General features: G+C 47.7%; 2 protein-coding genes across 2 annotated transcripts in view; both read left to right on the top strand.

Moving 5' to 3' along the window:
* Nucleotides 1–26,657, top strand: part of LOC122490296 (histone H2B type 1-A) — a 348,434-nt gene that overhangs the window by 39,343 nt on the left and 282,434 nt on the right. The gene's annotated exons all lie outside the window — the stretch shown is intronic.
* On the top strand, nt 460–24,024 carry SLC17A4 (solute carrier family 17 member 4). Its single transcript, XM_043592853.1, is given in 13 exon segments — nt 460–525; nt 8,142–8,264; nt 15,796–15,951; nt 15,954–16,000; nt 16,503–16,736; nt 16,832–16,919; nt 17,412–17,498; nt 19,178–19,296; nt 19,419–19,580; nt 21,646–21,778; nt 21,858–22,005; nt 22,834–22,924; nt 23,890–24,024. Coding segments are annotated over 12 exon segments (1,488 nt in total). The 5' UTR covers nt 460–525; nt 8,142–8,176.

The following is a 26,657-nucleotide window of genomic DNA, read 5'->3' as shown; positions in this document are numbered from 1 at the left end:
TCACAGGCGGGTTAATTTTCACAGAAAGCCCAGTGGTCTCTGTGCCAACAGCTATGATCATAAAGCCACAAGGCATTTGAGTCAACCGCGGTGGACACTACGTGTCCGCTCTGTCGAAAGCCTCGTTCTGACAAACGGTCCTGGTGGAGACAGGGCTCAAAGGGGACGGGGACACACCCCATCCTGCTGAAGAACAGAATGAACACCCCTGGAAACAGGGGGCCTGGGGTGTCAGGACCCTACAGAGAAGGAACGCAGATTCTGATGGGAAGATTGGGGAAGACAGAAGGGACCTTGCTGGCTGCGAAGCATGAGGACGATTTAAGGAGTCTGGTCTACTTGTCAATTGACCGATTAAAGTTAAAGATTAAACCACTGACCCAGTAAAATCTTCCCACCGGGGAGCTTACAGGCTAACGGTTTGGAGGTAATCATTTACCACATGGGGATTTAAGGCACTGGAGAAAATGCTGAAAAACTTGGAGGCATTTTTTGGAAAGAAATGAGGACCCTGCACTCTCTCAGGTTAGTCTTCAGTCTTTCCCCTCAACATTCTGCTTTTGAGGGGATGGGGGTGGGTCTTTTTCTCATTTGCTATTTTGGGGTAGAGGCTGTGGGGTAGTGAAGAGAACTCCTCTTTCCTAAGATAATTCTGCAAAGTGACAGAGAACATCACCTTTTCCTAGTAGAAGCAAGAGCTCCAGAACCCCAGGGAATAAAGCTTTAGGGAACAAAATCATCCAAAACAATAGCTGCAGAAAGAGGGGCGCCTGGGGGGCTCAGTCAGTTAAGCGTCTGACTCGAGCTCAGGTCATGATCTCGCGGTTCGTGGGTTCAAGCCTGGCATTGGGCTCTGTGCTAACAGCTGGGAGCCTGGAGCCTGCTTGGGGTTCTGTGTCTCCCTTTCTCTCTGCCCCTCTCCTGCTCAGTCTCTTTCTCTCCTTCAAAAATAAATAAACATTAAAAAAAATTAAGTAGCTGCAGAAAGAGAGAGAGAGAGTCTGAACTATCTGAAGCACATGGAGGTGAACCAGCAACTTTAAACTATGCTTTAAGGGTGACTATTACCCAAATACTGGGACTAGACTGGATACCTGCAGCTTAAGAGTCATCTACTGGGCTAATTTTTGTGCAATGCATTAATAATAATAATAATAATAATAATAATAAAGCACTGATCACATCTATGGTGAGATAAAAATGTGAAAGCTGAATTCTGAAAAGGAAGATTTTATCAGGGCTAAAAGATCAAATTAATCAAAACAGACAAGACGCCTCCAATGAATTTATGCATGGGGAGAAGTAAAACAAAATGGAATCCATGACGTTGGGAAGTAGTTATTGGGTGAAGATTTGGGGGCAGGGGACTCTGATTTGGGAGCTGTGAATATGAGTCCCAAGCTGCTTCGTGTACGGAGAAAATGTTCAGTGCTGAGGCCAGGTATAAAAACATGTGAGTTTCTAGCAGCTGAGCTGGGGACCTGAAGGAGGAGCCTCACTCCCCAGGGAGCTCACGAAGAAGACAGGGGTTCGTGCAAAGGGAAGAGACACAGAATCAGCGCTGGCCGGGGCAACGGCCAACGGAGAGAAGAATGACGCGTTCAGCATCCTTGCGGGTTGTTCCTAATGTACTTAGTCTGATTAAATAGGGAAGAGGGATGACCTTCAAGTTTATATCTTACCCGGGCCCCCGGGCCCAAGCTACAGATTCGCAGACGCAGTGCCTGCCAGGCCATCTTCTCTTCTCGGTCTAAAGGCATCTCGAACCCAACAGTCCAAAATGAAACTCTTATTTTCCTTCTGGAAACCCGCTTCCTTCCCGCTCGCTGCTCCCTTTCCCATCTCTACGGAGCACAACGCCACTCCCTCATTTGTTCAAGCCACACATCTAGAAATTTCCAACGATCGGCCCCATTCTCTCCTCCCCTCCCCACCTCGTCAGCAATTCTTGTTGGCTTTAACTCCAAAACAGCCCCACAAGCAGCCTCACCCAGACATCAATGCTCGCGCAGGCTACCACCGCCTCTGCCCAAGCTCCTGGTCTTGTCCCTTAGAGACCATGCATTACTCAGCAGTCAGGTGAATCCCGTCCCCTTCCTTGACTTGCAGGACCCCACGTGGCATGGCCCCCGCCCACCACTTAGGTCTCCCTTGCCACATGAACCTGCTCGCTCCCTCTGCACCGGACCTGGACGAACTTGCCACTTCCTTGCCCGGAACGCTCTTGCTCAGGGCTACTTTCTTCTCACCCCTCCCACTGCAGTGCACATGGAACTTTCCGTACAACCTGGTAAAGCACTTGCCCTCTTCTTGCTAGTTACCCAGTGGCTGTCACTGTGACCCTCAGCTTCTTCATAGCAAATGCCATTCTCGGGTTTTTCCTTTTCTTTTTTTTGAAAGTTTATTTCTTTTGAGAGAGAAAGAGGGCATAAGCAGGGGAGGGACACAGAGGGAGAGAGAGGGAATCCCAAGCAGGCTCTGCACTGTCATCCCGGAGCCCGACTCGGGGCTCGAACCCACAAACTGCGAGATCATGACCTGCGCCGAAACCAAGCGTTGGACGCTCGACCGACTGGGCCCCCCAGGTGCCCCAAGGTTTTTCTCCTCCGGGGCGCCTCTCCTGGCGGCCCAGCTGGAGTTGACAAGGCAGTCCAAGCTGGCAGTGGAGGACGAGGGCAGGACACATCTGATGGAGGGCAAGGGACGCCACCGGGGATGACGCGGGAGGCACCGCTGTCGGTTATCAGAAAACCTAGCAAGTGCCTCCGTCCTAGCAAGTACAGAGAGGGGGCATCTCATGAGAACGAAGCCCTTTGGCCACAAATGCAAGAGAAAGGTCTAAGGACGCATAACATTCCATTCACCGGTTCAACAAACATTTGCCAAATCAATGAAGGAACTAGCAGTCAGTGACCTCTCAGGAGAGTCCTCACAGGGGCTGACCGTTGGGAAAAAGCGTTAGTCTGAAAGCCTTCAATCCCTGTGACAGATACTATCCTTGCAGCTCAACCAACTGCCCTACAGGTGGGCCGACACGATACACAAATTACGTCTACAGCAACGCATCCCTTTGTTTGACGGGACTGCTCCCAGGGCCACCAGAGCCACGCACAGTACAAAGTCCGCTGGCTGTCTCCAGCTTTCATATAATCGCATGTTATAACTAAGAGGTCCGGTCTGATGGGAAGCACAGGCCTCCAAACTTTATCTCACAGTACAGCGTCTCCCTACGCAGATAAAGGGGGCTAAGCGTCCACTTGTCATGCTGAGCACCGAGTCAGGTAGAGAACTTTCGGGTCGTTCTATTGGACGCCCCAAACGAACATGACGCCGTGTGTTAACTACGCTTTTATTTTATTTTATTTATTTATTTTTTTGGGGGGACAGAGAGAGACAGAGCATGAATGGGGGAGGGGCAGAGAGAGAGGGAAACACAGAATGGGAAACAGGCTCCAGGCTCTGAGCCATCAGCCCAGAGCCTGACGCGGGGCTTGAACTCACAGACCGCAAGATCGTGACCTGGCTGAAGTCGGTCGCTTAACAGACTGAACCACCCAGGCGCCCCTAACTACACTTTTAAACACCAGATCTTCTCCCTGTCTCCAGCTTGGACCTTGGCGGGGTGGGGGGGGTGGGTGGCGGTGGCGGGGTCATGTGCCTTGGCTTCTCGTTCCCTTTCTCGGGCAGCTCCTTGCCTCACCCTGCTAAGGCTTCTGATCTTTCCAGGGCTGGTGGTCAGGGAGCCAGGGAGGCGGCTGGTAAGAGGCGGGAAGCGATTTGGGACGGAGACTCTCATGGCCTGGCACTGGTGTTCTCGGGGCTTGGGAGGGTGGTCGATGTGGAGTCCTTCAGAGAGCTCCCCAATGGGGACACCCTTACCACGCCTCTGTCAGCTGCTGGGCCTCCTGCGGCCCATCCGCCTCTTCTGGGGTCACGTGGCCCCTCTAGACAGTTCTCTGGCGCAGGATTTACTGTCGGCCGGAGCCCTCCCGAGTCGTCCACATCTGGCTCAGAAGGAGCCTGCCGCTCTCTGCCCGAGGCTCTTTGCACCTGCTGCCGGGACAGCTTCGGGTGCCCGACGGCTCGGCTGGCAGGGGCTCTTGCTCTGCTCTGCGCAGCCTCCTGCCCTTGGATTGAGGCAGATGTCGCTCGCCAGCCCCTTCTCTCTCTCACTCGCAGGCACACAGCCAAACCTCCAGCGGACACAGGTCAAGGTCTCTGGACGGACCCCTGGCAGGCAGCTTCTATCATCTGACACAAAGGGCAGGGCAGCGCCCGCCTCCCGCAACCCCCTCTCTCACGGAGGCAGGGTGAATGAGTGACAGACCAAACCAGCAGCTTTCTCTCGAGAAACTCTCTCTGAGCGTCTACATCTTACCAGTTTGGGCCCTTGAAGTGCCCTCGAAGTGGGCTCAACAGCCTCCTTCTCGGTCCCGGATAGTGGTCTCCTACCACTTGGGAATGGAGGCCACACTCATTGTGGTGTTCTCAAAATAGTCTGGGTTCAGTCGCATGGAGTACAAGTCCCATTTTTTAATTAATTAAAGTTTATTCTGAGAGAGAGAGAGAGAGAACGAGTGAGGGAGGGGCAGAGAGGGGGACAGAGGACCCGAAGTGGGCTCTGTGCTGACAAACCTGATGCGGGGCTCGAACCCACGAGCCATGAGATCGTGCCCTCACCCGAAGTCGGACACTTAACTGACTGAGCCACCCGGATGCCCCGAGTAAGAGTCCCACCTTAACATCCAGGCGTGCACACACACAACACACACACATACACGCGCGTGTGCGCAAATCCGTGCACAATCTGTGAAGGGATCCGTCAGGATGAAAGGTTCCCAAGCTCCAGACACTGCGAACAGCTCTTATGACAGTTGTGCTGTTGCTGCCGTTTTAGATGTATTTTTGAATCACAGTAGTCATTCATAAATATAGCATTGTTGTAGTTCATTCAAACACCACAGATCCAGTTGAGTTCCCTGGTGCCCATTCTTCCCGAGGGAAGGACCACGCTTACCGTATTATTGTAGCTTAATTTTAAAACCAGAGCTCAGGACAACGTAGATGACAGCTGTCACTGTCTCCGTGTTAGGATTTTTCTGTCCATAGTTTTCTGCTCCCTTACAAACACACAAACTACACAATGTAACGTTATATTTATGTACGCTTCCCTTGTTTTATTTCCATGGTATTTCTTGTTCTGTAACTTGCTTTCTCCTTGTTTTTTTCGAGTTTTTATTTTAATTCCAGTTAGTTAACATGCAGTGTCACACTAGCTGCAAATGTACAATATAGTGATTCGACAATTCTGCATCCGGCGCTCATCTCGACGGGTGCCCTCTTTAATCCCCATCATCTGTTTCCCCCTCCCCCCCCCCCCACCTCCCCTCTGGTGACCATCAGTGTGTTCTCTACAGTTAAGTCTGTTCCTTGATTGGTCTCTCTCTCATTCTCTATCATTTTTGCCCCTCTGCCTGTTTATTTTGTTTCTCCCATTCCACCTATGAGTGAGATCGTATGGGATTTGTCGTTCTCTGACTTATTTCGCTTAGCATTATACTCTCTAGCTCCATCCACATCGTTGCAAATGGCAAGATTGCATTCGTTTTATGGCTCAGTGATAGTCCATCGTATGCGTATATCATTTCTTCTTTATCCATTCATCCATCGATGGACACCTGGGCTGCTTCCATATCTTGGCTACTGTAAATAAGGCTGCAATAAACATCGGGGTGCATGTATCCCTTGGAATTTACAACTTGCTTTTTTCACTTAATATGTCTTTTATTTTTCTTTTCTTTTTTAAAGTTTATTTATTCTGAGAGAGAGAGAGAGAGAGAGAGAGAGAGAGAGAGAATCCCAAGCAGACTCCACACTGTCAGAGCACAGCTCGATGCAGGGCTCGAACTCACAAACTCATGAGATCGTGACCTGAGCTGAAATCAAGAGTCAGATGCTTAACCAACTGAGCCACCCAGGCGCTCCTTAATATGCCTTTTCAATCTTTATATACTTACGTGGAGAGATTTTATTAATTCTTTTCGATGACTGTATAGTATTCCAAAAAATATGTGCTTTACTTAATTACTTAAATATTAATGACCTTTAATTAGCTGCTAATTTTTCACTTCTCCAAATATTGCTACAAAGACGGTCTTGGGACATACTTTCGTGTGGCTGTGCATAGTACTCTCTGGTAGACGCCATGAAGCACCCATATCAAGTGGAAAGATGCACCGATTCCCACAAATAGCTTATCTCCCCACACTCTTGCCTAAACTCAGCGATAAGTCTTTTAAATATTTATGGAAGCAAATGGGTAAGAAATAACAAGATCTGGTTCTTCTAATGTCCATGTCTTTGACAGTAAGGCAGGGTGTATTTTCCCGTATCTGTTCATCATCTGTTTATGTACTGTCCTGGTAGTTAACACACTCTACACCCACTTTCTGATACTTTGTCTTTTTTTTTTTATGATCTTGAAGTTTAAAAAACCCCACTCTTATCTGATATCATACTGTAATTCATTTCTACCCTCTCATCCCCGCTAATGACCTCTTATGGCATCTATCGCTACGGATAGTTTCATGCTTTTTTGCATCCCACGGGATCCTTATGATTAGATGCAGGTGTAGTTGGGTGTAGCTTTAACTTCATTTCTCGGGCTTCAGACTCATTGTGATTCCTGAATCTGAGGAATATTGTTTCATCCGTTCTGGAAAAGCCTTGATCATTATTTCTTAAAGTACTGCCTCTCCTCAAGTCTCTTCCTTTTCTTCTCCTAGAAGTCTCATTCGACATATTCTGGACCTTTTCATTCTCTTCTCCAGGCCCCCTAATGTTGCTATCATACCTCATGATCTCCCTGAGCTTTATTCTGTATCATTCACGTAGCTCTACCTTTTATTTCACTCATTCAGTCTTTTAGATACATCTAGTCACTTAGTTTCCTATTTTAATGCCTAAGTTTGCTGTTCAGATTTCAAGTAGTGTCTTTCTTAAATCTTCCTGTTCTGTTGGGTGTCTTCTATGTTTTAGAGACTATCCTGTATTTCTCCACTTGCTTTAAGCACGCTTATATAATGCGTTTATCAGTGTATTTTACCCTTGGAAGATCTCGGCAATTTGATCTGGTCATGTGTTGAGTCCGAGGGTTTGCTTTGGATGGTTGCTTCTGTGACTGTTTATAATTTTGGATCTCCATATTAAGTGGAGCTTCACCTTCAGTAATTCCATGTGATCTGTGTTGAGGACATCAGCCTGGGCCCAGTTCTTAGAGGAGATGTTCAGCTGAGAAAGAGTTCTCAGACAATGAAAACTGTGTAAATTCCAACCCCCAACTCTCCATGATACAGTTGTGAATCTTCAGAATTTCCAGGAGAGGCTCTTTATTTTCAAACCAGAGCTCAGGACAGCATAAAGTTGTCATTGGCTCGCGGTTGCAAGGGACAGAAGCTCTTTAACTCAGTTTTGAACTCCTTCAAGGGCTCTGGTTCTGTAATAGGATCTCCACTACAATCGCCTTCCTGGCAAGAAGATAGAGGTCTAAGGCTCTATCCCTCATCCCCAGGGACCTCAAGATCCCGCGTCATGGAAGCTGATGCTGGCTCCTCACCCCAGTCCCAGGGTCACTGAAGAGTTAGCTCATACTGTAAACTTTTCATTACATCCATGGGGATATCTCTTGCTATCTTTGGAGCTATGTCTTTAAAAAGATGTTTGCCATGTTTCGTCTGGTATCTCTAGATGTTTGTAATAGACAGTTTTTTGGGTAATTTAAGCCACTGGAATCTTCTAGATGAAATTTCAAAGACTGTCAAGTTTTAACATCCAGTTGATTCCTATATCCATTGAGAGACATGGGAACACAGAACTGGAAAGAATGTTATGACCCATTAAGGCAACCCGTACCGGACCCTTCATTTTTGAGACGCAGAGACTAACACCAGGGTAACTGTGACCTTTCCAAGGCCACACATTTGCCTACTGATAGAGTCTGGACAACACATCAGGTCTCCTGAACCCTGGTCTAGCACCTTTCCCACCAAATATTTCCTCCTCCTTCTTAGAATTGGGGCACTGTCATGTGTGATGTTGGACACGTGTCACCCTGTATTTGCTTTTGTGTTCTTTTATTTCAGGAGGTGAACACCAGTCCTGGGAGAAGACAACCAAAATGTCTACCAGAGCAGAAGCTGAGGCAATGGGACATATTTCCAGTGATGGCAATTTCAATATGGCTCAAGCGCAAACCTCCAGGAAAGGTAAGTTCACGTACTTGGATCTGTGTCACCTTGACTTCCCTGTTGGTGATACACAGTGTCTTATTGCTACCACCAATTGCCAAGGACTCCAGACAGCTATAAAGCATTTTTTACTGAGAAGTATTTCACTTCTTGCAAGAAACCTTGAAGATACATAGGACAGGTAGGTATCAAGACATGATTTACAGATAAATAAAAATTCAGAACAGATGCTAAGTAGAAAACATGGAGACGAGTCTTGGTTTTTCCGATTCTAAACTGAGGAGCATCCCACTAGATCTCTCTGCCCACATAGATCCACACCTGCCTCAAAGAGAGAAGGCTTTTCCTTTCCACCGTATCCGAGAAGTCGCTTTCCGTCTTCCATGTTGTCTAAAGCACGACCAAGAGCTTCTCACTCAGAAGAACTGTTGAACACCTTATTTTACTCTAAATTTCTAATGACTCAAGAGCTGTGTGATTCATTAATTTTCTTACGGATATAAGCTTTTCATAAGATAATGTCTTTGAGGGAGTGCCTGGGTGGCTCAGTGGGTTAAGCTCTGTGCTTGATCTCGGCTCAGGTCACGATCTCACGGTTTGTGAGTTCGAGCCCCACCTCGGGCTCTGCACTGATGGCAAAGAGCCTGCTTGGGATTCTGTCTCTCCCTCTCTCTGCCCCTCCCCATGTGTGTGCCCACACACTCTCTCTCTTGCTCTCAAAATACATAAATAAACTTAAAAAGAAGACAATGCTTTTGAAAAGTAAAGCACTAACCAAGATGGGATGCTTCACAATACTCAACATTTCGGCCAGGGTGTCTGCTGGGAAGTGGGCATATCTGAAGGACAAGAGGATTCTCTGCATCTTACCCATTGAAGAAGAAATCAGGACAGGTGCCTTCTCATACCCCATCTACAGTTAACTATGAGCCACTTGACCTGGAACGAATACTATTCCATTGCCTTAGCTTCCTCATCTGCAAAATGGGAGAGCTCGACTCTTGCATGCCTAAGACCTCATCCACTTCTAAACACTTAAGAGTCTAGAGGACAATACCCTCAGCCAAATTCTCCTATCCTAACTCTCTCTCGCCAACATCAGAAATATAAAGAACTTGTGTATAAACATTTCCCACATTTGCAATCCTGATTTTGCCATTTATGAGCTGTGTGACCTTAGGGAAGTTACTTGAACTTTGTGTGTTTCCGTTTCCTTATCTGTAAAGACAAAATAATAGTGTGTACCTCACATCACAATTTAATGAGGATTAAATTAGTTATAATGTGTAACCCATTTAGAACAATGCCTGGCACACAGTCAACACTATATAAACTTTATACAGAGTTGATGATCATCAGCTCTCACACAGTGTTCCTGGCTCAGCCCACTTTTTGGCAGTGGTGACACTCATAGCCGACCTTCCTGGTTTCTTCTACAGTCTCCTAGAACATCCGCCCTACCATTTTGCTTAGTCCTCTGCTGAGGACTAATAATAATGCATCACTCTGATGACCACGTGCAGCCCTGAGTGGGTGATTTTCAAGGGGACAACCAAACGTCACAGGCAGAAATCCCACGTCTACCATCAACGACCATCATACATGGGCCTGTAGCTGCCTCATGGCATCATGGCTTCTCACCGTCCACCCTTCCAAACCTTGCCAGAACGCCCTCCTTGTTGGAATCCTGTTCACATGGTAGATTGAGGGCTGCCATTTTCAGGTATCTGTCTCTCTGTTACTGTGGAGAACTTGTCAAGGCAAGGATGGAGTGAGAATCTTCACAAACAGCATCAGGCATAGCTTCCTTCCTCCCCATCGAGAGCCCACGTGGAAAGAGCCCCAGCCCATGGAAAGAATGTCACTCAAAGGCCAGTCTACAATCACATCCCTTTCTGAAAGTCACAGAAATAAACAAGCATACCACTTGAGAAAGTATCTCCATCTAGGTTAAAACTAGGGAACTGTTCTGGGGTGCCTGGGTGGCTCGGCCTGGGTGCCTGGGTGGCTCAGACGTCCAACGTCAGCTCACGTCATGATCTCACAGTGCTGACAGCTCAGAGCCTGGAGCCTGCTTCAGATTCTGTGTCTCCCTCTCTCTCTGCCCTTCCCCCACTCACATGCGTTCTCTCTCTCTCTCTCTCTCTCTCTCTCTCTCAAAAATAAATAAGCATTGGGGCGCCTGGGTGGCGCAGTCGGTTAAGCGTCCGACTTCAGCCAGGTCACGATCTCGCGGTCCGTGAGTTCGAGCCCCGCGTCAGGCTCTGGGCTGATGGCTCAGAGCCTGGAGCCTGTTTCCGATTCTGTGTCTCCCTCTCTCTCTGCCCCTCCCCTGCTCATGCTCTGTCTCTCTCTGTCCCAAAAATAAATAAACGTTGAAAAAAAAATTTTTTTAAATAAATAAGCATTAAAAACAAATTTAAAAAAACCCCACAAAACTAGGGAACTGTTCCTACCACACACTACAAAAGCTAAGACTTGTGGATTGCTTTAATACATTCTGGATGATATTGAGAGAGGATGTCAAGAGCTGACCAAACTCTTGTCCTTGGAGCATGGTACAGTGACACAGAAAGACAGGGGGACACTGAAGCCTTGGCTCATGCTTCCTATCTCTGAACGGCAGTGTCTAGAGGCCAGTAGACCACAAGCAGCAAGGCGAGTCTGCAGCGCTGGGATATGGGGTGAAGTTCCCATGGGCCCCCATCCTGATGTCTACCCCTCCACAGCTCACCCATCTTTCTAAACACTGGCATCTTAGCATCTGGAGCCAGTACAACAGACCAAAGGAAAACATGCGTGATGGCAGAAATTAACTGGGACATTTGGGAGACTTGTCCTCAAAATCTATCAGGTCATCGCAAAATTAAAATGGAAGAGTCGTGGGGCACCTGGGGGGCTCGGTCGGTTAGGTGTTTGACTTTGGCTCAGGTCATGATCTCACAGTTCATGGGTTCGAGCCCCGTGTCGGGCTCTGTGCTGACAGCTGGGTGCCTGGAGCCTGCTTCGGATTCTGCCTCCCTCTTGCTCTGCTCCTCCCCGTCTCTGCTCTCTCCCTCCCTCTCAAATATAAATAAACATTTAAAAAAAAGTTTTTAATGGAAGAGGAGTTACTTCCCTTGAACTGGTGAAAGAATTGCAAGATGCCATCCTCCCACTCACACACGCACTGTTACCATCACATGACAACGGGGCCTCAGACCACAAAGGTGGCCCATTGCAAAGGTTTCAACACACGGGCACGAAATCACAAATGATTGACCCTTATGGCCCAAGACTGCAGAGACGAAGCACAAGGGACCCAGGTGAATACTTTAGCACAGAAAGGAATAAAAAGAAATGTATCAGATAAAAGAGCGATCGTCACATAATGAGTGCATGCTGTGAGCCAGACACTGTTCTGAGCACTTTATACGGATTAATTCACTGAATCCTTGCACCAACCCTTCAAGGAAGGTGTTACTAGCATTGTCACCATTGTACAGGAGCCAGAATTCAAGCACAGAGGAAGAAAGATTTAAGTCGTCAAGGCACAAAGAGGCGTCATCTGGATTTCAACCCCAGCGGTCTGATTGCTAACCATTATATCACACTGCTGTGCTGATTTTATCTGGGGACACTGAGGGCTGTTTTCATTCCTAATTTCAGTTCTCAAGAATAAGAAGAAGCTTAGACAGTAGGAAGCAAATCAACAGAAGAATGTGAAGGAAGAACCCCATGTAGATGTGAAAGGAAACTGAAGAGGAAAATACATTACTTCAGAGTTAAAAAGGAATTAGCTGCAGCAAGGAAAGAAATCATCACTACAGAAAATCGAATCGGTGACACAGAGCCAAGGCTTAAAAAAGTCACAGAGGACGCAGAGGGGTAGCAAGTCAAGTGGATCAAAAAATGATCGGCAGGAAGAAGGGAAGACAATGAAGATTGTCTAAGAATACGTGAAAGCAACTTCATTACGCATCCAGTTCACTGAGTCTTCAACTTCAAGGAAAGTACATGGAAAAAGAGAACAGACAACTCAAATGTAGAAAAAGTGAATGCAGGGGCACCTGGGTGGCTCAGCCGGTTAAGCGTCCGACATCGGCTCAGGTCATGATCTCGCCCTGAGCTCAAGTCCCGCGTCGTGAGCTCAAGTCCCGCGTCGGGCTCTGCGCTGACAGCTCAGAGCCTGGAGCCTGCTTCGGATTCTGTGTCTCCCTCTCTTTCTGACCCTCCCCTGTTCATGCTCTGTCTCTCTGTCTCAAAAATAAATAAACATTAAAAAAAATTAAAAAAAAAAGTGAACACAAATCATGAAGGAAATCGCGATGAAATCTACGTACAAGAGCTGATCCTTTGAGAGCAGATGCCATTCGCCGCAGTGAAACAATTCATAACTCAGATCGATCAGGCAGAGAGATTCAACATAACTGATGGTGGGGACAAAGGAGACGAGGCATTTAAAATACATAAGGTGTTAGTTACAGGGAAAGCAGACAATATCCATACTTTCTATGAAAATAGAATTTATCAATTTGCATTAAGAAAACTCGTTCATGTCAAAAAACCATGTAAGAAGTGAAGCAAGTTGTTGAAAAGTTAACCCTTTTAAAACAAAGTAGATCTTGGTGGTTTCGCTAGAAAAATTCAGTGAGATTTTATGGAACAGGAAATGTCTATGTATCCAGGGCTGAAGAAATAACAAATATTTACGTAGATGCTACACCTTAAGTGTAGTTCCTCACTGCTTCAGTGTGGACTGTGCGTGTGACTTCTTCCAGAGGACAGTCTGGAAAGGGAGAACACAGGGGTAACTTCCCAGTGGAGAAACCTGACACTACCTCAAACCAGGTGATTCAAGGCTAATATCAGCAGTGATAAGTCATGTTGATAGTATGGACCCTCGATACGTGAAGAGAATGGCAGCCTTCCTCTCAAACACACGTTGCCTTAGTCCAGTCATGAAAACATATCAGACAAATCCCAGTCGAGGGACGTTCTATACACTATCTGACCACTGCTCTTCAAGATCCTGAAGGTCATCAGAAAAGAAAGTCTGAGAAACTGTCATAGCCATACGTATGCCGAGGACATGTGATGATTAAATGTACTATGCTATCCTGAATGCAATTCTGGAATAGAACACAGACATCAGGTAAAAACCAAGAAGTCTGAATAAAGTGTAGACTTTAGCTAATAACAACACATCACAGTAGGTCCATCAAGTGTGACAAATGCACCAGAGCAATAGAAGATGTTTGTAACAGGAGCCCCGGGGTGACTCAGTTGAGCACTGACTCTTGATTTCAGCTCAGGTCATGATCTCAGGGTCATGGGATTGAGCCCCACGTCAGGCTTTGAGCTCAGCGTGGAGCCTGCTTAAGATTTTTTTCTCTCTCTCTCTAAAAAAAAAAAAAAAGTTCGCAAAAGAGGAAAATGGGTGTGAGGTGTACAGAAATTCAGTAATTTTGTTAAGTCTAAAACTGTTCTAAAATAAAAAGTATATTAAGACAAAACAAAATGGCTATTCACCTAAAATACTTCAGGTCACAGGTTGAGATGGAAAGCCTAAAACTAACTTTCTTTATAAAACTAGCATGTCAAAAATTACACCCCCACAATTATTCACAGTAACATTCACCCAAATTCAATTATATACGCTAACATAAAATTCTAGCCAAAATATTTGCAAAATAAGTCATGTGTTTTCATTAAAACATCCTATTAGGAAGAGATCAATTCAAGAAAGTAAGGAGAGCCAAATGCTATTGATAAATAATTATAATGAACTTACATAAACTCAATTGTCACTCAGGACCTTGAGGTAGGTTCTATCATTAGCCCCATTTTACAGGTGGAATACTGAGGCTACAGACAGTTCAGGAACTTGCCCGGGAGCACACAGCTGTTACTAGAGCAGATCTGGGTATCCTGACTGTATGATTCAAATACATTTCATAAAACTCATGCAGTCACATAAAAGTAATAAGAAACAGGACCAGGATAGCTTCATGCAATGAAAGGACAAGTCCCACCAGCCTACTTAACAGTGTGATGTGTGAAACATTCCCCAGAAATCCAGATAGGACAGGAGTGGCCGCTCTCTCTGCTTCTATTTAACAGTTTAGAAACTGCCAGTGAATAGGTTACCCAAGAGAATGAAATAAATGGTAAACATGACAACCATAATCACCTATTTTTTTCTATTATTAGTACTTAACACGTACATAGGATTGGTTTTCTGCTCTCAACTCAAAGGAAGAAAATGTGAGAATGATAGGGAAAAGAAAGGACTGCTCTGGAAACAATAAAAAGTACGTTAAGAAACCTGGGTGGGACGTAAACTGAAGAGAGCTGTAAAATCTCACCCTGGACCAGAGAAAAAGACTTGAATCCCCAGGGAGCCATCGCTACGTTGACTAGGAGCAGACATGCTACACGAGTGGCCATCCCTCTCAATCTGATCTGCCCTATCTATATGATGTTCTCAAAACGCCAACGTCAATTCCTGTGGATGGGGGAGGGGAGAGTCTCAACTAAATGCCCCCTGAGTTACACCTGGTGATCTGTCTGTCCACCCCTGGAACCCGCCAGGAGGATCCCCACACAGCAGGAGATGGGGCTGGCCATCTGGAGCATGTTTGCCAGGAGCCAGGAAAGGGGGCACCCACGTGCCTTGAGGACAGGGTTACATATTGTATCTCTGAGATTTCTCTACAGGGCCAGCCGATGGATCCTTCTAGCTGCTGCCAAACTAATGCATCTGGACTCAACCCCAGGGACAGCCCCAGAGCCCCCATGGATCACTGGCACATTTTACGTGAGCCTCAATTATAGTTTCGAGATGAAGTTACATGCTTCTGACATCCGACCGAGCCTACCTTTCAAATTTCGTCTCCTCCCTTCCCCTAACCCGTTAATCAGCCAAGTTCCCTGGTAACAGGGTGGGGCACTTGGGAGTCATTTCCAAAAACTCCTGCTCTTACTATCTGTATCCCATCAACCACGGCTTCTAGCCAGTTCTTTGTCCAATCTCACTTCTTCTTCTTAAATGTTTATTTTTGAGAGAGAGAGAGAGAGAGAGAGAGAGAGAGAGAGAGAGAGAGAGAGAGAGACAGGAGTGGGGGACAGAGAATCTGAAGTAGGCTCCGTGCTGATAGCACAGAGCCCCATGAGGGGCTCGAACTCACGAACCGTGAGATCATCATCTGAGCCAAAGTCGGATGCTCAACTAACTGAGCCCCCCAGGTACCCCCCAATCCCACTTCTTTCCAGCCTCTCTCATGAGCTCATCCCAGAGCCGTCAGGAAAACTTTCCTAACACTTGCTCTGGCCAGTTCCACACCTTCTTCAAGTCTCCGCTCAAGTAATGGTTCTGAGGAGGTTCCTGACCCCCTCACCCCCTGGGGGGCGGGGAGGGACAGGTGTCCACCAGACACCTACAGAGGAACCCCTGCTCTCTCTCTGTTTCTGCCTCACAGACAGACTGCAATCCTCTCCCCTTTCCAGACTTACGAAAGGCGGGAGAAAAGCACCCCAATGATAAGACTTTCTGTGCCCCCCACCTCAGGCTTTTGTTCAGTCCGACACGGGCTGGCCCTCATCGTGCATCTCTGCAATTTTTTGATTTTCACCCAACAAATGAACCTGAGCATAGCCATCCCAGCTATGGTGAACAACACAGCCCTGGCTGGCCCATCCAACACCTCCACAGAGAGGCCTCCCACCGCCCCCAGGACAGCTGGAGTGAAACTCTAAAAGAATTTAAGCCAATGGTAAGTTTAATGAGACTCTGCACCGTTCGACCTAAAGGGTTATTTACTTATTAGGCACCTACTATGTTCGACGAAGTGTATTACACACAAACATACTGTATCGCTAAGCAGATTATATCTCTACTTGTGTCTAACGCTGCAACCAGGGACTAAGCACGCAGGATATCATTCTACTCATTAGCAGACACATGTTTTTCCCCTACAAGGACGAAAACCACCACGCACACAATTAAGTTCCACAGATTTATGTTACTTTTGCTTTCTTCCTTCGCAGATTTTAAAAATCACCTTGCCTAGCATAGCATGCTTTTTCTTTGTAGCCTTTCTGTCTTTAAGGGATCTCTTAGGTCTTGGTTGGTCGTTAACTGTGTAACCAGGGAAACTGTGTAAAGGCCAAGAGTACCTTGGGCATATGCTTGGGTTTTCCTAATGAACTTGGCAGACTGGAGGCACTGGAGAGAGGTGGCCAAAGATAAACAGTGAGATTCTCTTTGTCTCCCAGGCCCCTACGTATGACTGGAGTCCTGACATGCAGGGGATCATTCTCAGCTCTCTCAACTATGGCTTCTTCTTGACTCTAATCCCTATTGGCTACATGTCTGGAATATATGGAGCGAAGTACTTGGTTGGTGTTGGTCTGTTTCTTTCCTCGGTCTTGACCTTCTTCATCCCACTGGCAGCTGATGCTGGAGTGGCCTTCCTCATTGTCGTTCGGATAGTTCAAGGCATAACCCAGGTACCAAGATGCTTTCTAAGTAAGTATAAGTGGAATACGGATAGGTTCCCAAATGACCTCAGATAGCCAAGAATGGGACTTTTTTTTTTTTCCAGGGTATGGTATTAACAAGTCAGTATACAATTTGGGTCAAGTGGGCTCCCCCACTGGAAAAGAGTCAGCTCATCAACATTGCCATATCAGGTAATGGATGCCTTAAATTCTCAGCTCATATGCATTAAGAGTACTCTACAATGACCTATGGACAGAAGCCAAGACTTTATAGTCCAACTACCCTGTCTCCTTGCTCTCAAGCACTACTACCCTGCAGTATCTTTTTTCAAATCATAACTGGTTGCCAACTGCGTACCAACCACGGTTGTAAGTGCTTTGCACATGTAAATGTCATTTTAGCCTTGGAACAATCTTACAATTCAGCTGTACATCATTATTTCCATTTCACACAGAAGGGAATCTGAGATACAAATAGACTAGTCCAACATCCAACTTGTCCAACTTGTCCAACATCACACAGCTCCTGAGTGAAGGAGCGGGATTTGAACCAAGGTAGTCTGGATCGCCGCTCATAACTTTAATCGCTGTGCAACTCAGCTCTGGGAAGGGGTCAGTCTGGAGGAAGCACACAGAGTCCCAAGCCTGACTCACACTCAGAACATCCTCACATCTTCTGTTCAGGGCAACTGCTGGGATCCTTCATCATTTTCCTCATCGGTGGTTTCCTGTGCCAGACCATAGGGTGGCCTTATATCTTCTATATCTTTGGTGAGTGGGAGCTTTTCATATCTTGGGATTTTGTATCACAACAGAGAATGCTAGGCATGATTTTTGTGATGTGAGTCATCTATGGTTAACCAAATCCTGATAGATAGGAATATTTGTATAACTAAAGTGGATTGGGGCGCCTGGGTGGTGCAGTCGGTTAAGCGTCCGACTTCAGCCAGGTCACGATCTTGCGGTCTGTGAGTTCGAGCCCTGCGTCAGGCTCTGGGCTGATGGCTCGGAGCCTGGAGCCTGTTTCCGATTCTGTGTCTCCCTCTCTCTCTGCCCCTCCCCCGTTCATGCTCTGTCTCTCTCTGTCCCAAAAATAAGTAAAAACGTTAAAAAAAAAAAATTTAACTAAAGTGGATAATGCTCACAGATAATCACATTATGAATCTCGCAAAATGACATTTAAATCTCAGTAGCCTGAATGTGGAGCTAGAAAAACCAATGACTTTACAGGCATCATAACAGTCCATCCTGCTTCTAGACCGAACCCACAAAGAACCCCAGAGAGGTTTCTATTATAAGATGTTGGAAATGTTATCTTGGTGGGATTATGTTTTTAGTTACGTTTATTTAATTCATCTTTTAAAATTCTCCTACTATCACAACCAGAAAATTATGAGACTGTGACCTAACCACAAAATGCCAATTGGCATAGAGAATCAACCAGTAGAACCTGCAGGACAGGGCAGACCACGTGAGGCTCAAGAGTGGCTGTACTGCCCTCAGAGAAGCTGCAGAAGCTTCCAAAGACACACGGACGATTCCAGAAGCAATATTCTACTACTTCAAAATACTGCCTTCCCCCTCGCCCTGGTTGGGATCTGCTGGGCTGCTCTCAGCTAATGCTTGTGTTTGGCTTTTTAAAACGTTCTCTGAAACCCCACCTGTAAACCGTGTGATTCTTGTAAGATCACTGAGCCCCAAGGGTGCTTCTGTTCGAGGAGAAGACTCTTAGATCAAGGGTGCCTGTACCATCAGGTCCATATATTCGCTAGAAAAAACATATATTCACTAGTGTGTGAAGATTGGTTACGATAGCTTGTCAACCTCCAAAGGCTTTGTCATAGACACTTCAAAGGGCAGGTTACAAAAATGACTCAAGCAATGAGAGGCTAACTCTGCTCAAGATTTTCAGAAATAGTAAGCAGTACCCACAAAGCAGGAACTCAGTACAGTATTTGTGGACTTCCTCTGTTCTCGATGTATGACAGCGGTCATTTTTGTATCTGCTCCTCCCTACTTGGTTTCAAGTTCCTTGATGGCAAAATTGTACCTTTGTACTTACTCTTCTATTCTCAAAACCAAGCAGAATGCCTGTATGGTATTTCTACACTCTATGGTAACTCCTCACAGTGCCTTTGTGGAAAAATGTGTAAAAGACAAGCTAGCAAGTAAAAAGAGCCATCGAGACTTTAAGACCCTAAAAGAGAAAATGTTAAGATCAATTTTACTTCCACTCAACACTCATCAGGCCGGGTTGTCCAACGGTGTCATCGTGTATGTGTAAGTGGTGGGGAAGCACCCTCCACCAATGACAGGGCCACGCAGGAGGGTGTGGATGCAGGGAGGAGTGGAATCTTGGGGACAGTCATTCTGTCAACCGCAGCAATCCTCTCAGTGTGGTGTCAAACTGAAACAACTCGCAACCAGGGCTAACCGGACCCTCTTCCTAGGTGGAATTGGCTGTGCCTGTTCTTTTCTCTGGTTTCCTCTTTTTTATGACGACCCCATAAATCATCCGTTTATCAGCACTGGTGAGAAGGAATACATCATGCGTTCACTGGCTCAGCAGGTGCACTGATGAACTTTTCTGCCATTTCCCTGGGTCCGTCTGGGTGGCTCACGGGTGGGGAGGGCATCAGCACAAAGCTCTTGTCTTCTGATGGCAGGGTGTTGAGAGATGCTTTCTTCCAGGACTCTTCACCAGCCTGGTCTCTGCCCATTAAGGCTATGGTCAGATCCCTACCACTTTGGGCCATCTTAATCTTTCATTTCACTGAATTCTGGAGTTTTTATATTCTTATGGACTACACACCAACATACTTCAGCACCATACTTCAAGCTAACCTCAGAGACGTAAGTACAGAGAAAGCCCATTCTGTTCTCCTGTTTAAATGCTTCGTTACGTAAATCTCTGTCCCGCTCACAGTCACAACATCCAAGGAAGTGAGCCTGGGACTTTTGTGTAGGAAATGCAACCCTGTTCACTTGCATTCTGATTCATCTCACTGTGACCTACGGCTTTTTGGGGAAGGCTGGTATGGTTCTAAGTAAGCTTGACGTTCAGAGGATGTCATAATTCTTAAGGGACCTATGTCCCTTATGTTATGTTCAAAACGATCAACATTTGCAAACAAGGCACCCTGTTGGCAGCACAAACAATAAAGGGGTAACAAAACAAGTTCTGCCTCGGAGAAGAAGGCTCCACGGGGAGGCTTAACAACAAATGCTGAAGACGAGGGATTATTAACAGGACATAAAGTTCCAAATAAGCCTTCTGCCAGAAACTTAAAGGTAACGTTCTTTAACAAATGTTTTTTTATTCAAGTGTGACACATAAAGAGAAAAGTGCACATGTGTCCAGCTCTCTGTTCACAAAATGAACAGATGCTGAGATAGTCTGGCAGGAGCCTTTCAATTCCTATAACATGGAGGCCTTTTTTTAAAAAATGTTTTTATTTTTGAGAGACAGAGAGAGACACAGCGCAAGCAGCGGAGGGGCAGAGAGAGAGGGAGACACAGAATCTGAATCAGGCTCCAGGATCTGAGCTGTCAGCACAGAGCCCTATTCAGGGCTCGAACTCACGAACTGCAACATGGTGACCTGAGCCGACGTTGGATGCTTAACCGACTGAGCCACCCAGGCGCCCCTGAAATACATTTTTTTTAAGTTTACTTATTTATTTGGAGAGAGTGTGCATGTGCACAAGTGGGGGAGAAGCAGAAAGGGTGGGGGGGGACAGAGAGAGAGAGAGAGAGAGAGAGAGAGAGAGACTCCCAAGCAGGTTCCACACTGTCAGCACAGAGCCCGATGCGGGGCTCGAACTCACGAACTGGGAGATCATGACCTGATCCGAAGTCGGACCCTTAACTGACTGAGCCACCCAGGTGCCCTGCATAAACGTTTATAGCTATTGTCAAACTGCACCCACAGGACACTGGTAATATTTGCAAGTACCTGATTACCTACAGCATCACCATTGATCACGTCAAAAAAACTGTTGGAGTTTTGCTAGTTTGATCCATGAAAAATGGCATTCTGACAGCTTTTTGTTTTTGTTTTACTTTGAGGTCAGATATCTTTTAATAGGTTCAGGAGTCACTTATTTTTCCATCCCTGTAAACTGTTCCTATCCTTTGTCTATTTTTCTATTGGGTTTTGTTCTTTTTAAATTTTTTTTTTTCAACATTTATTTATTTTTGGGACAGAGAGAGACAGAGCATGAACGGGGGAGGGGCAGAGAGAGAGAGGGAGACACAGAATCGGAAACAGGCTCCAGGCTCTGAGCCATCAGCCCAGAGCCTGACGCGGGGCTCGAACTCACGGGCCGCGAGATCGTGACCTGGCTGAAGTCGGACGCTTAACCGACTGCGCCACCCAGGCGCCCCGGGTTTTGTTCTTTTTAAAACCTATTTCCAGGTGACCTTTACACGTAAAGAGAACATTAATTTTTTTTTTTTTCAAATTGAACTACATGCGTGTTTTTCCTCAGGCACTGGAATTGGGTTGGCTCAGTCCAGTAACATGAAATTTGTATTAAAGATGATAATGTATATAAAGAAAAGCTAAGACATTAAAAAAATTAAAAAAAAAAAAGCGGGGGGGAAGCGCCTGGGTGGCTCAGTCGGTTAAGCATCCAACTTCGGCTTCGGTCATGATTTTGCAGTTCGTGGGTTCGAGCCCCATGTCGGGCTCTGTGCCAACAGCTTGGAGCCCAGAGCCTGCTTCAGATTCTGTGTCTCGCTCTCTCTCTGCCCCTCTCCTGTTCCCACTCTGTCTCCTCCTCTCTCTCAAAAATAAACAAACATTTAAAAAAAGAAAAAAGAAAAAGAAAAGCTACAGATGTGGACAAGCCACCTTGTCAATCTGTGTCGCGGTGTGGGAAGTGAGGCACGCTGCTCACTTCTCTCTGGTCCTCAGAGTGGGATCCTCACATCCTTGCTGTTGGTGGCTGCCTTTATCTGCACTATCTTCGGAGGTCTATTGGCAGATTTCCTTCTCTCCAGAAAACTCCTCCGACTCATGAGCATCAGGAAACTGTTCACCGCCATAGGTAAGGATGAAGCGGACGGGGATGGATGCGGGAGGCTCAGGACAGTTGCTTACTTCTCTCTGTGCCTGTCCCGCTGCAGGGGTTCTCGTCCCATCTGCAGCCCTTGTGTCCCTGCACTGGACCAGATCCAGCCTGAGCGCCACCACAGCCTTGTTGGCACTGTCTTTCACCACCACCACTTTCTGCCAAGTAGGCGCTTTTGTTAACTTCTTGGACATCGCTCCTCGGTAGGAACCCCTCGGCCTCATCCTCCCAGAAGCTCAGTTCAGGCCCAACGGCCCTAAACTCGCTCTGACGCACCAGTTAGATGCCAGCAATACATGTGACAGCTCACAGGAGATGTTAGTGACAGCCTTACGTGCAAATAATTCCTGGAAGGGACCCAAGGCTAGTCAGCCCCTGGGAACTTAGTTTTCCAAGGGGAGAACAGGGGGAGGCAGTGGCCACACTCACCGCTCAACCAGGGGTGGAGGTGGGGGGGGGGGGACTCACACCAAGCTCTCTGTCAGGAAACGCTGCAGTCACACAGGGGTGGATCCCTGGAGGGCCCGTAAGGCTCACATAAAGCTTTAATAGAGATCAAGCTTGAATAAAGGGACAGCAAGCGAAACACGGGCCTCTCCTAGAGGTGGTGTGGAAGATGGCTGGGACTTCCACCTGTAGCTCCCGGGACCCTTTCCGGGTCACATACGTGCCAGTTTTAGACACCTAACCACCATGACACAAGGGAGAGGCTTTGGTCTCGCCCAGTGAGGCATCTTTTTTACCCCAAGACAGGGCCGCAGGATCAGGTTCCCGAGAGACTGAGAGAACACACAAACGTGGTGCAAACCATCCATCTGGACGTTTTGTATCCACCATGTTGACCGGTTCGTACAGCTTGCCCTGGGGAGTCTCAGACCCTCACACGGGCTTCTACTGGTCAGCAGTCAGCACGTTTCACTCAGCTTGGACCAAGGGTCAGCGCCAGGCATCCCCAGAGATGAGGACAGGGTTGCAGCAAGTAAGCAGAGATTAAGGGTTTGCTTACGCTGGAAAATTCTTTTCTGTCTCAGGTACACTGGCTTTCTCAAGGGACTATCACAAGTCTTTGCTCACGCAGCGGGAGCCATTTCTTCCACTCTTGCTGGATTTATAATGAATCAGGTGAGGTCAAAATCTGGTGAAAATATGCGTAAGAGAAACCCGTAGAGGTCACTCAGCAGAAGTCAGGCTGAAGACATTTTTGTCCCCTCCTCAACGTGGCTCAACTTAAAGCTCTAGAGTCCTGAGTCCCCTCGTGATCTAACCCCCTCGTGATCTAACCCCCTCGTGATCTAACCCCCTCGTGATCTAACCCTAGGCTCAGCTCACGCTGGGCAATTACCATGTTGAGGGTGTGGAGTGATGAAGAATGCGCAGTTTTGGGAGTTTAGGCTTTAAGAATCCTTAGAAGATGAGCCTTTCATGCTCATCATCAAAATTTCTAGCAATATTCATGGCACCGCTTGCCACGTATACAGTAGCCAACCGTTCTGGTGTGCCTGTGATTGAGGGGCTTCCCTTCCAGTCGCTGACCAACAGCGGTTTTTAATATGGATATTCTCAAACTGAATTTGTTTCCCTTGTTATGCCTTCATTCACTCATCCATTCGTTATTTCAACATTAGCACATGCCGCACACTGTTTCAGGGAATAAAGCAAACAGAAGTCCCTGCTCTGGTGAAGCTTGTTGTGGCCGACAAAAAAACTAATGATATAAGTAAAACATACAGCATATGGAACAGTGGCCAAGCGCTCAGAGAAGAATAACACGGGAGAGGAGAACAGGGTACATCAGAAGGGGCCGGACTGCAGTTTTAAAAAGGGTGGTTGTGGAAGGACTCACTGGAAAGTAACATTTAAGTAAAGACTAGAAGCAGACAAGGGAGCCAAATGGCTATCTGGGGGGAGGAATGTTCCAGCAGAGGGAGAGGCCAGGGCACAGGAAATGACTTGTGTCTTCTAGGACAGACCAGGAAGCCCACAGAGGCGGGGGTGGGGGTGGGGAGGAGGAAGCATGCCAGAGCCTTCCTGACTCGGAGGGCCAAGGGCTAGGAGACTGCTGACAATTTGTTGCCTCCTGCTTCCAGGATTCCGAGTTTGGCTGGAGAAATGTCTTCTTGATTTCAGCTTCTGTGAACGTATCAGGCCTGGTCTTCTACCTGATCTTCGGGCAAGCAGAGGTCCAGGACTGGGCCACAGAGCAGACACTCACTCATTTCTGAGCAAACCGGATGCCCGAGATCCCAATGCTCAGCCATTCATTGTTTGCCCTCGTGGGCATTCCCTCTTAAGCACCTGCTTGACTGGTTAGCCATTCAATTTGAATTGACTTTGTTTCCAGTAATTTCTCAGAGACCTCGGCTGTGTAGGACTGAAGGTTCCACTCATGGATCGTTCAGGGGCAGGTAGGGAAAGGCTCGTTATTTAACTGTGAGCTCCTGAAAGCATTGGTGTGTCTGCATTTCTAGCGTTCTGCACTCTTTCCTCTATTATCGCAACATAAGAAAAAATATGTAATTGCAGAGGTGCCTGAGTGGCTCAGTCGGTTGAACGTCCGATTTCGGCCCAGGTCATGATCTCACACTTCGTGAGTTCGAGCCCCACGTCGGGCTCTGTGCTGACAGCTCAGAGCCTGGAGCCTGCTTGGGATTCGGTGTCTCCCTCTCTCTCTGCCCCTCCCCAGCTCATGCTCACACTCTGTCTCTGTCAAAAATAAATAAATTAAAAAAAAAAATTTTTAAATACGTATTTTGCCTCTGCCCCCGCTCTCTGGCACAGAGCTCCAGAATTTCAGATTAGTAATTCCTCCAGTGATAGACATGATAGAAGCACCTGTTGTCATAGTATCTGGACCCAGTCCCTGGTTCCCAAAAGAGCTTCTAAGACCCTTGGACTCTGTGGAGTGATGAGGGTGTCTCTGGTCTTGTAACGGGATGGCTGGGAGCTGGGGGCGCCGGGGAGCTTCCGGATGGGGCTGGTCTCCAGAGACACTAAGGCACCATGGAAGGTTAGAACTTTCAGCTCCATCATCCTGCTTCCAGGGAGGGGAGAGGGCCTGGAGATCGAGTTATTCGTCAGCTGCCAATCATTTCATCAATCATGCCTGCGCAATAAACCCTCTATGGACACCTTAAACGACGGGGTTCCGAGAGCACCTGCTCTGCTGAGCGTCCGGAGGCCCCAGAGAAGCGGGGCGCCTGGCGCGGGCACGGGAGCTCTGCGCCCCTGCCCGCACTGCTCGCCCTCAGCAGCTTCTCCATTTGGCCGTTCCTGGGTTGTGTCCTAAGAAACCAGTAAGAGTAAGTGAACTGTTTTCCCAAGTTCTGTGAATCATTCTAGCCAATTTTCAAACCCGAGGAGGGGGTCGCGGGAACCCACGACCTCGTAGCTCGGTCAAACAGAAGCGTGGGTACCGCGGGCACCCACTACCTTAACTGGTGTCCGAGGTGGGCGCAGCTTTGTGGCACCGAGCCTTTCTTAACCAGTGGGGTCTCTGCTAATTCCAGGTAGTTAGCGTCAGAGTTGAATCCTGTTGTGGGATGCCCCGCTGGGGCCCACAGGGGTTTAGAGAACCGCTTGGTGTGGAAAACCCACGCCTTTGGTGTCACAAGTGTTCTGAGCATGGAAACGATTCTCCTTTTGTCATCTGGGTAAAAGCATCAGGGGCCCGAGGACAGTGTGTCCCCTAACGAAGCAGGAAGCTGGAACCATGGGAGCAAGAACAAGAGAAACTGCGTCCAAACCTCCAGAAGATGAACCCGACAGCGACCTGCAGCAGCAGGGCCAGACAACAGAAGCCGCAGGGTACGCGATGCAGAGTCGTAGGCCAGGAGGTCAGAGCCAGTCAAGCCGGCGTCGCATCAAGGGAGGAGGGACGCAGGGCCATTCTGACGCTTCACATAAGCAAGACGCCCCGGTGAAAAATACCGAGGAGGAGAGGACGATGAAGGCCGAATGCGCTGTGACCGGAGAAATGCACACGCCTGCGACGAACGGCAGTGGGAGACTTCAACCGCTCCCCATGACTTGCTTCCTACGGACGCTGGCATTGGAACCAGAGCCGTTTCCATGATGCGTATAGTCTCGGGCTTCCCCCAGACTCCGCGTCCAGCAGCTACCTCCTTTCGGCCATCTGGACCTCTGCCCCACAACTGGTTTGTGGATCCAGGTAGATCCCTTACATCTGAGTGAACAGGCATTGCCTGGTTTCCTTCCTGTGCCCTCAAACACGTGTTTGTGCCACCACACCCATCTCCGGTGCCCTTCCTCGGCTCCCCTGACTGCTGGAACCCTACCTGCCTTCAGCGAGCCTCTGTCAAGAATCATGTCACTACCTTAACGCTTCTTCCAAAAACCTGTGTTTAAGCCCTACGCCGGCTTGACCCCATCCCAAACATCCGGGGAGTGTGTGGTGGGCAGTACTGGGGCCATCAACAAGAGCCACAGCATTAAGCACCAAATGAATATTAGTGAACGCACAACACGGGGGCATGGCCGAGACCAAAGTCAGAGCTAGCCTCGGGGAGGACAGTGTCTCAGGAGAGTGGATGGCACAATGCCTGTGGAAAACGGAATAACCGGGTCTACACGGGCCGCAAGCACGGGTGATCAGAGCACACGTGTGGGTCTGAGGGTGACGGAGGGCCCCCGGCCGCACAGTTTCAGCTGAGCTGGGGCTGGAAGGACAACAGTGAACAGATACAGGAGGTGGATGGGGAGGGCCCTCGACGAAGAGGGCACAGCACCAGCAAAGGTTTGGTGGCAGGAGGGAACAATCCAGTATCCAGAGTACAGGGAACCAGCGACGTGTGGTTTGCGAGGAGGCTGGAGACGTGGGTAGAGCGAGAACACACCG

Source organism: Prionailurus bengalensis, chromosome B2 (genome assembly GCF_016509475.1).
Source record: "Prionailurus bengalensis isolate Pbe53 chromosome B2, Fcat_Pben_1.1_paternal_pri, whole genome shotgun sequence".
NCBI lineage: Eukaryota > Metazoa > Chordata > Mammalia > Carnivora > Felidae > Prionailurus > Prionailurus bengalensis.
Note: the sequence above shows the minus strand (reverse complement) of the source record. Positions and strands in the feature narration are given on the sequence as shown.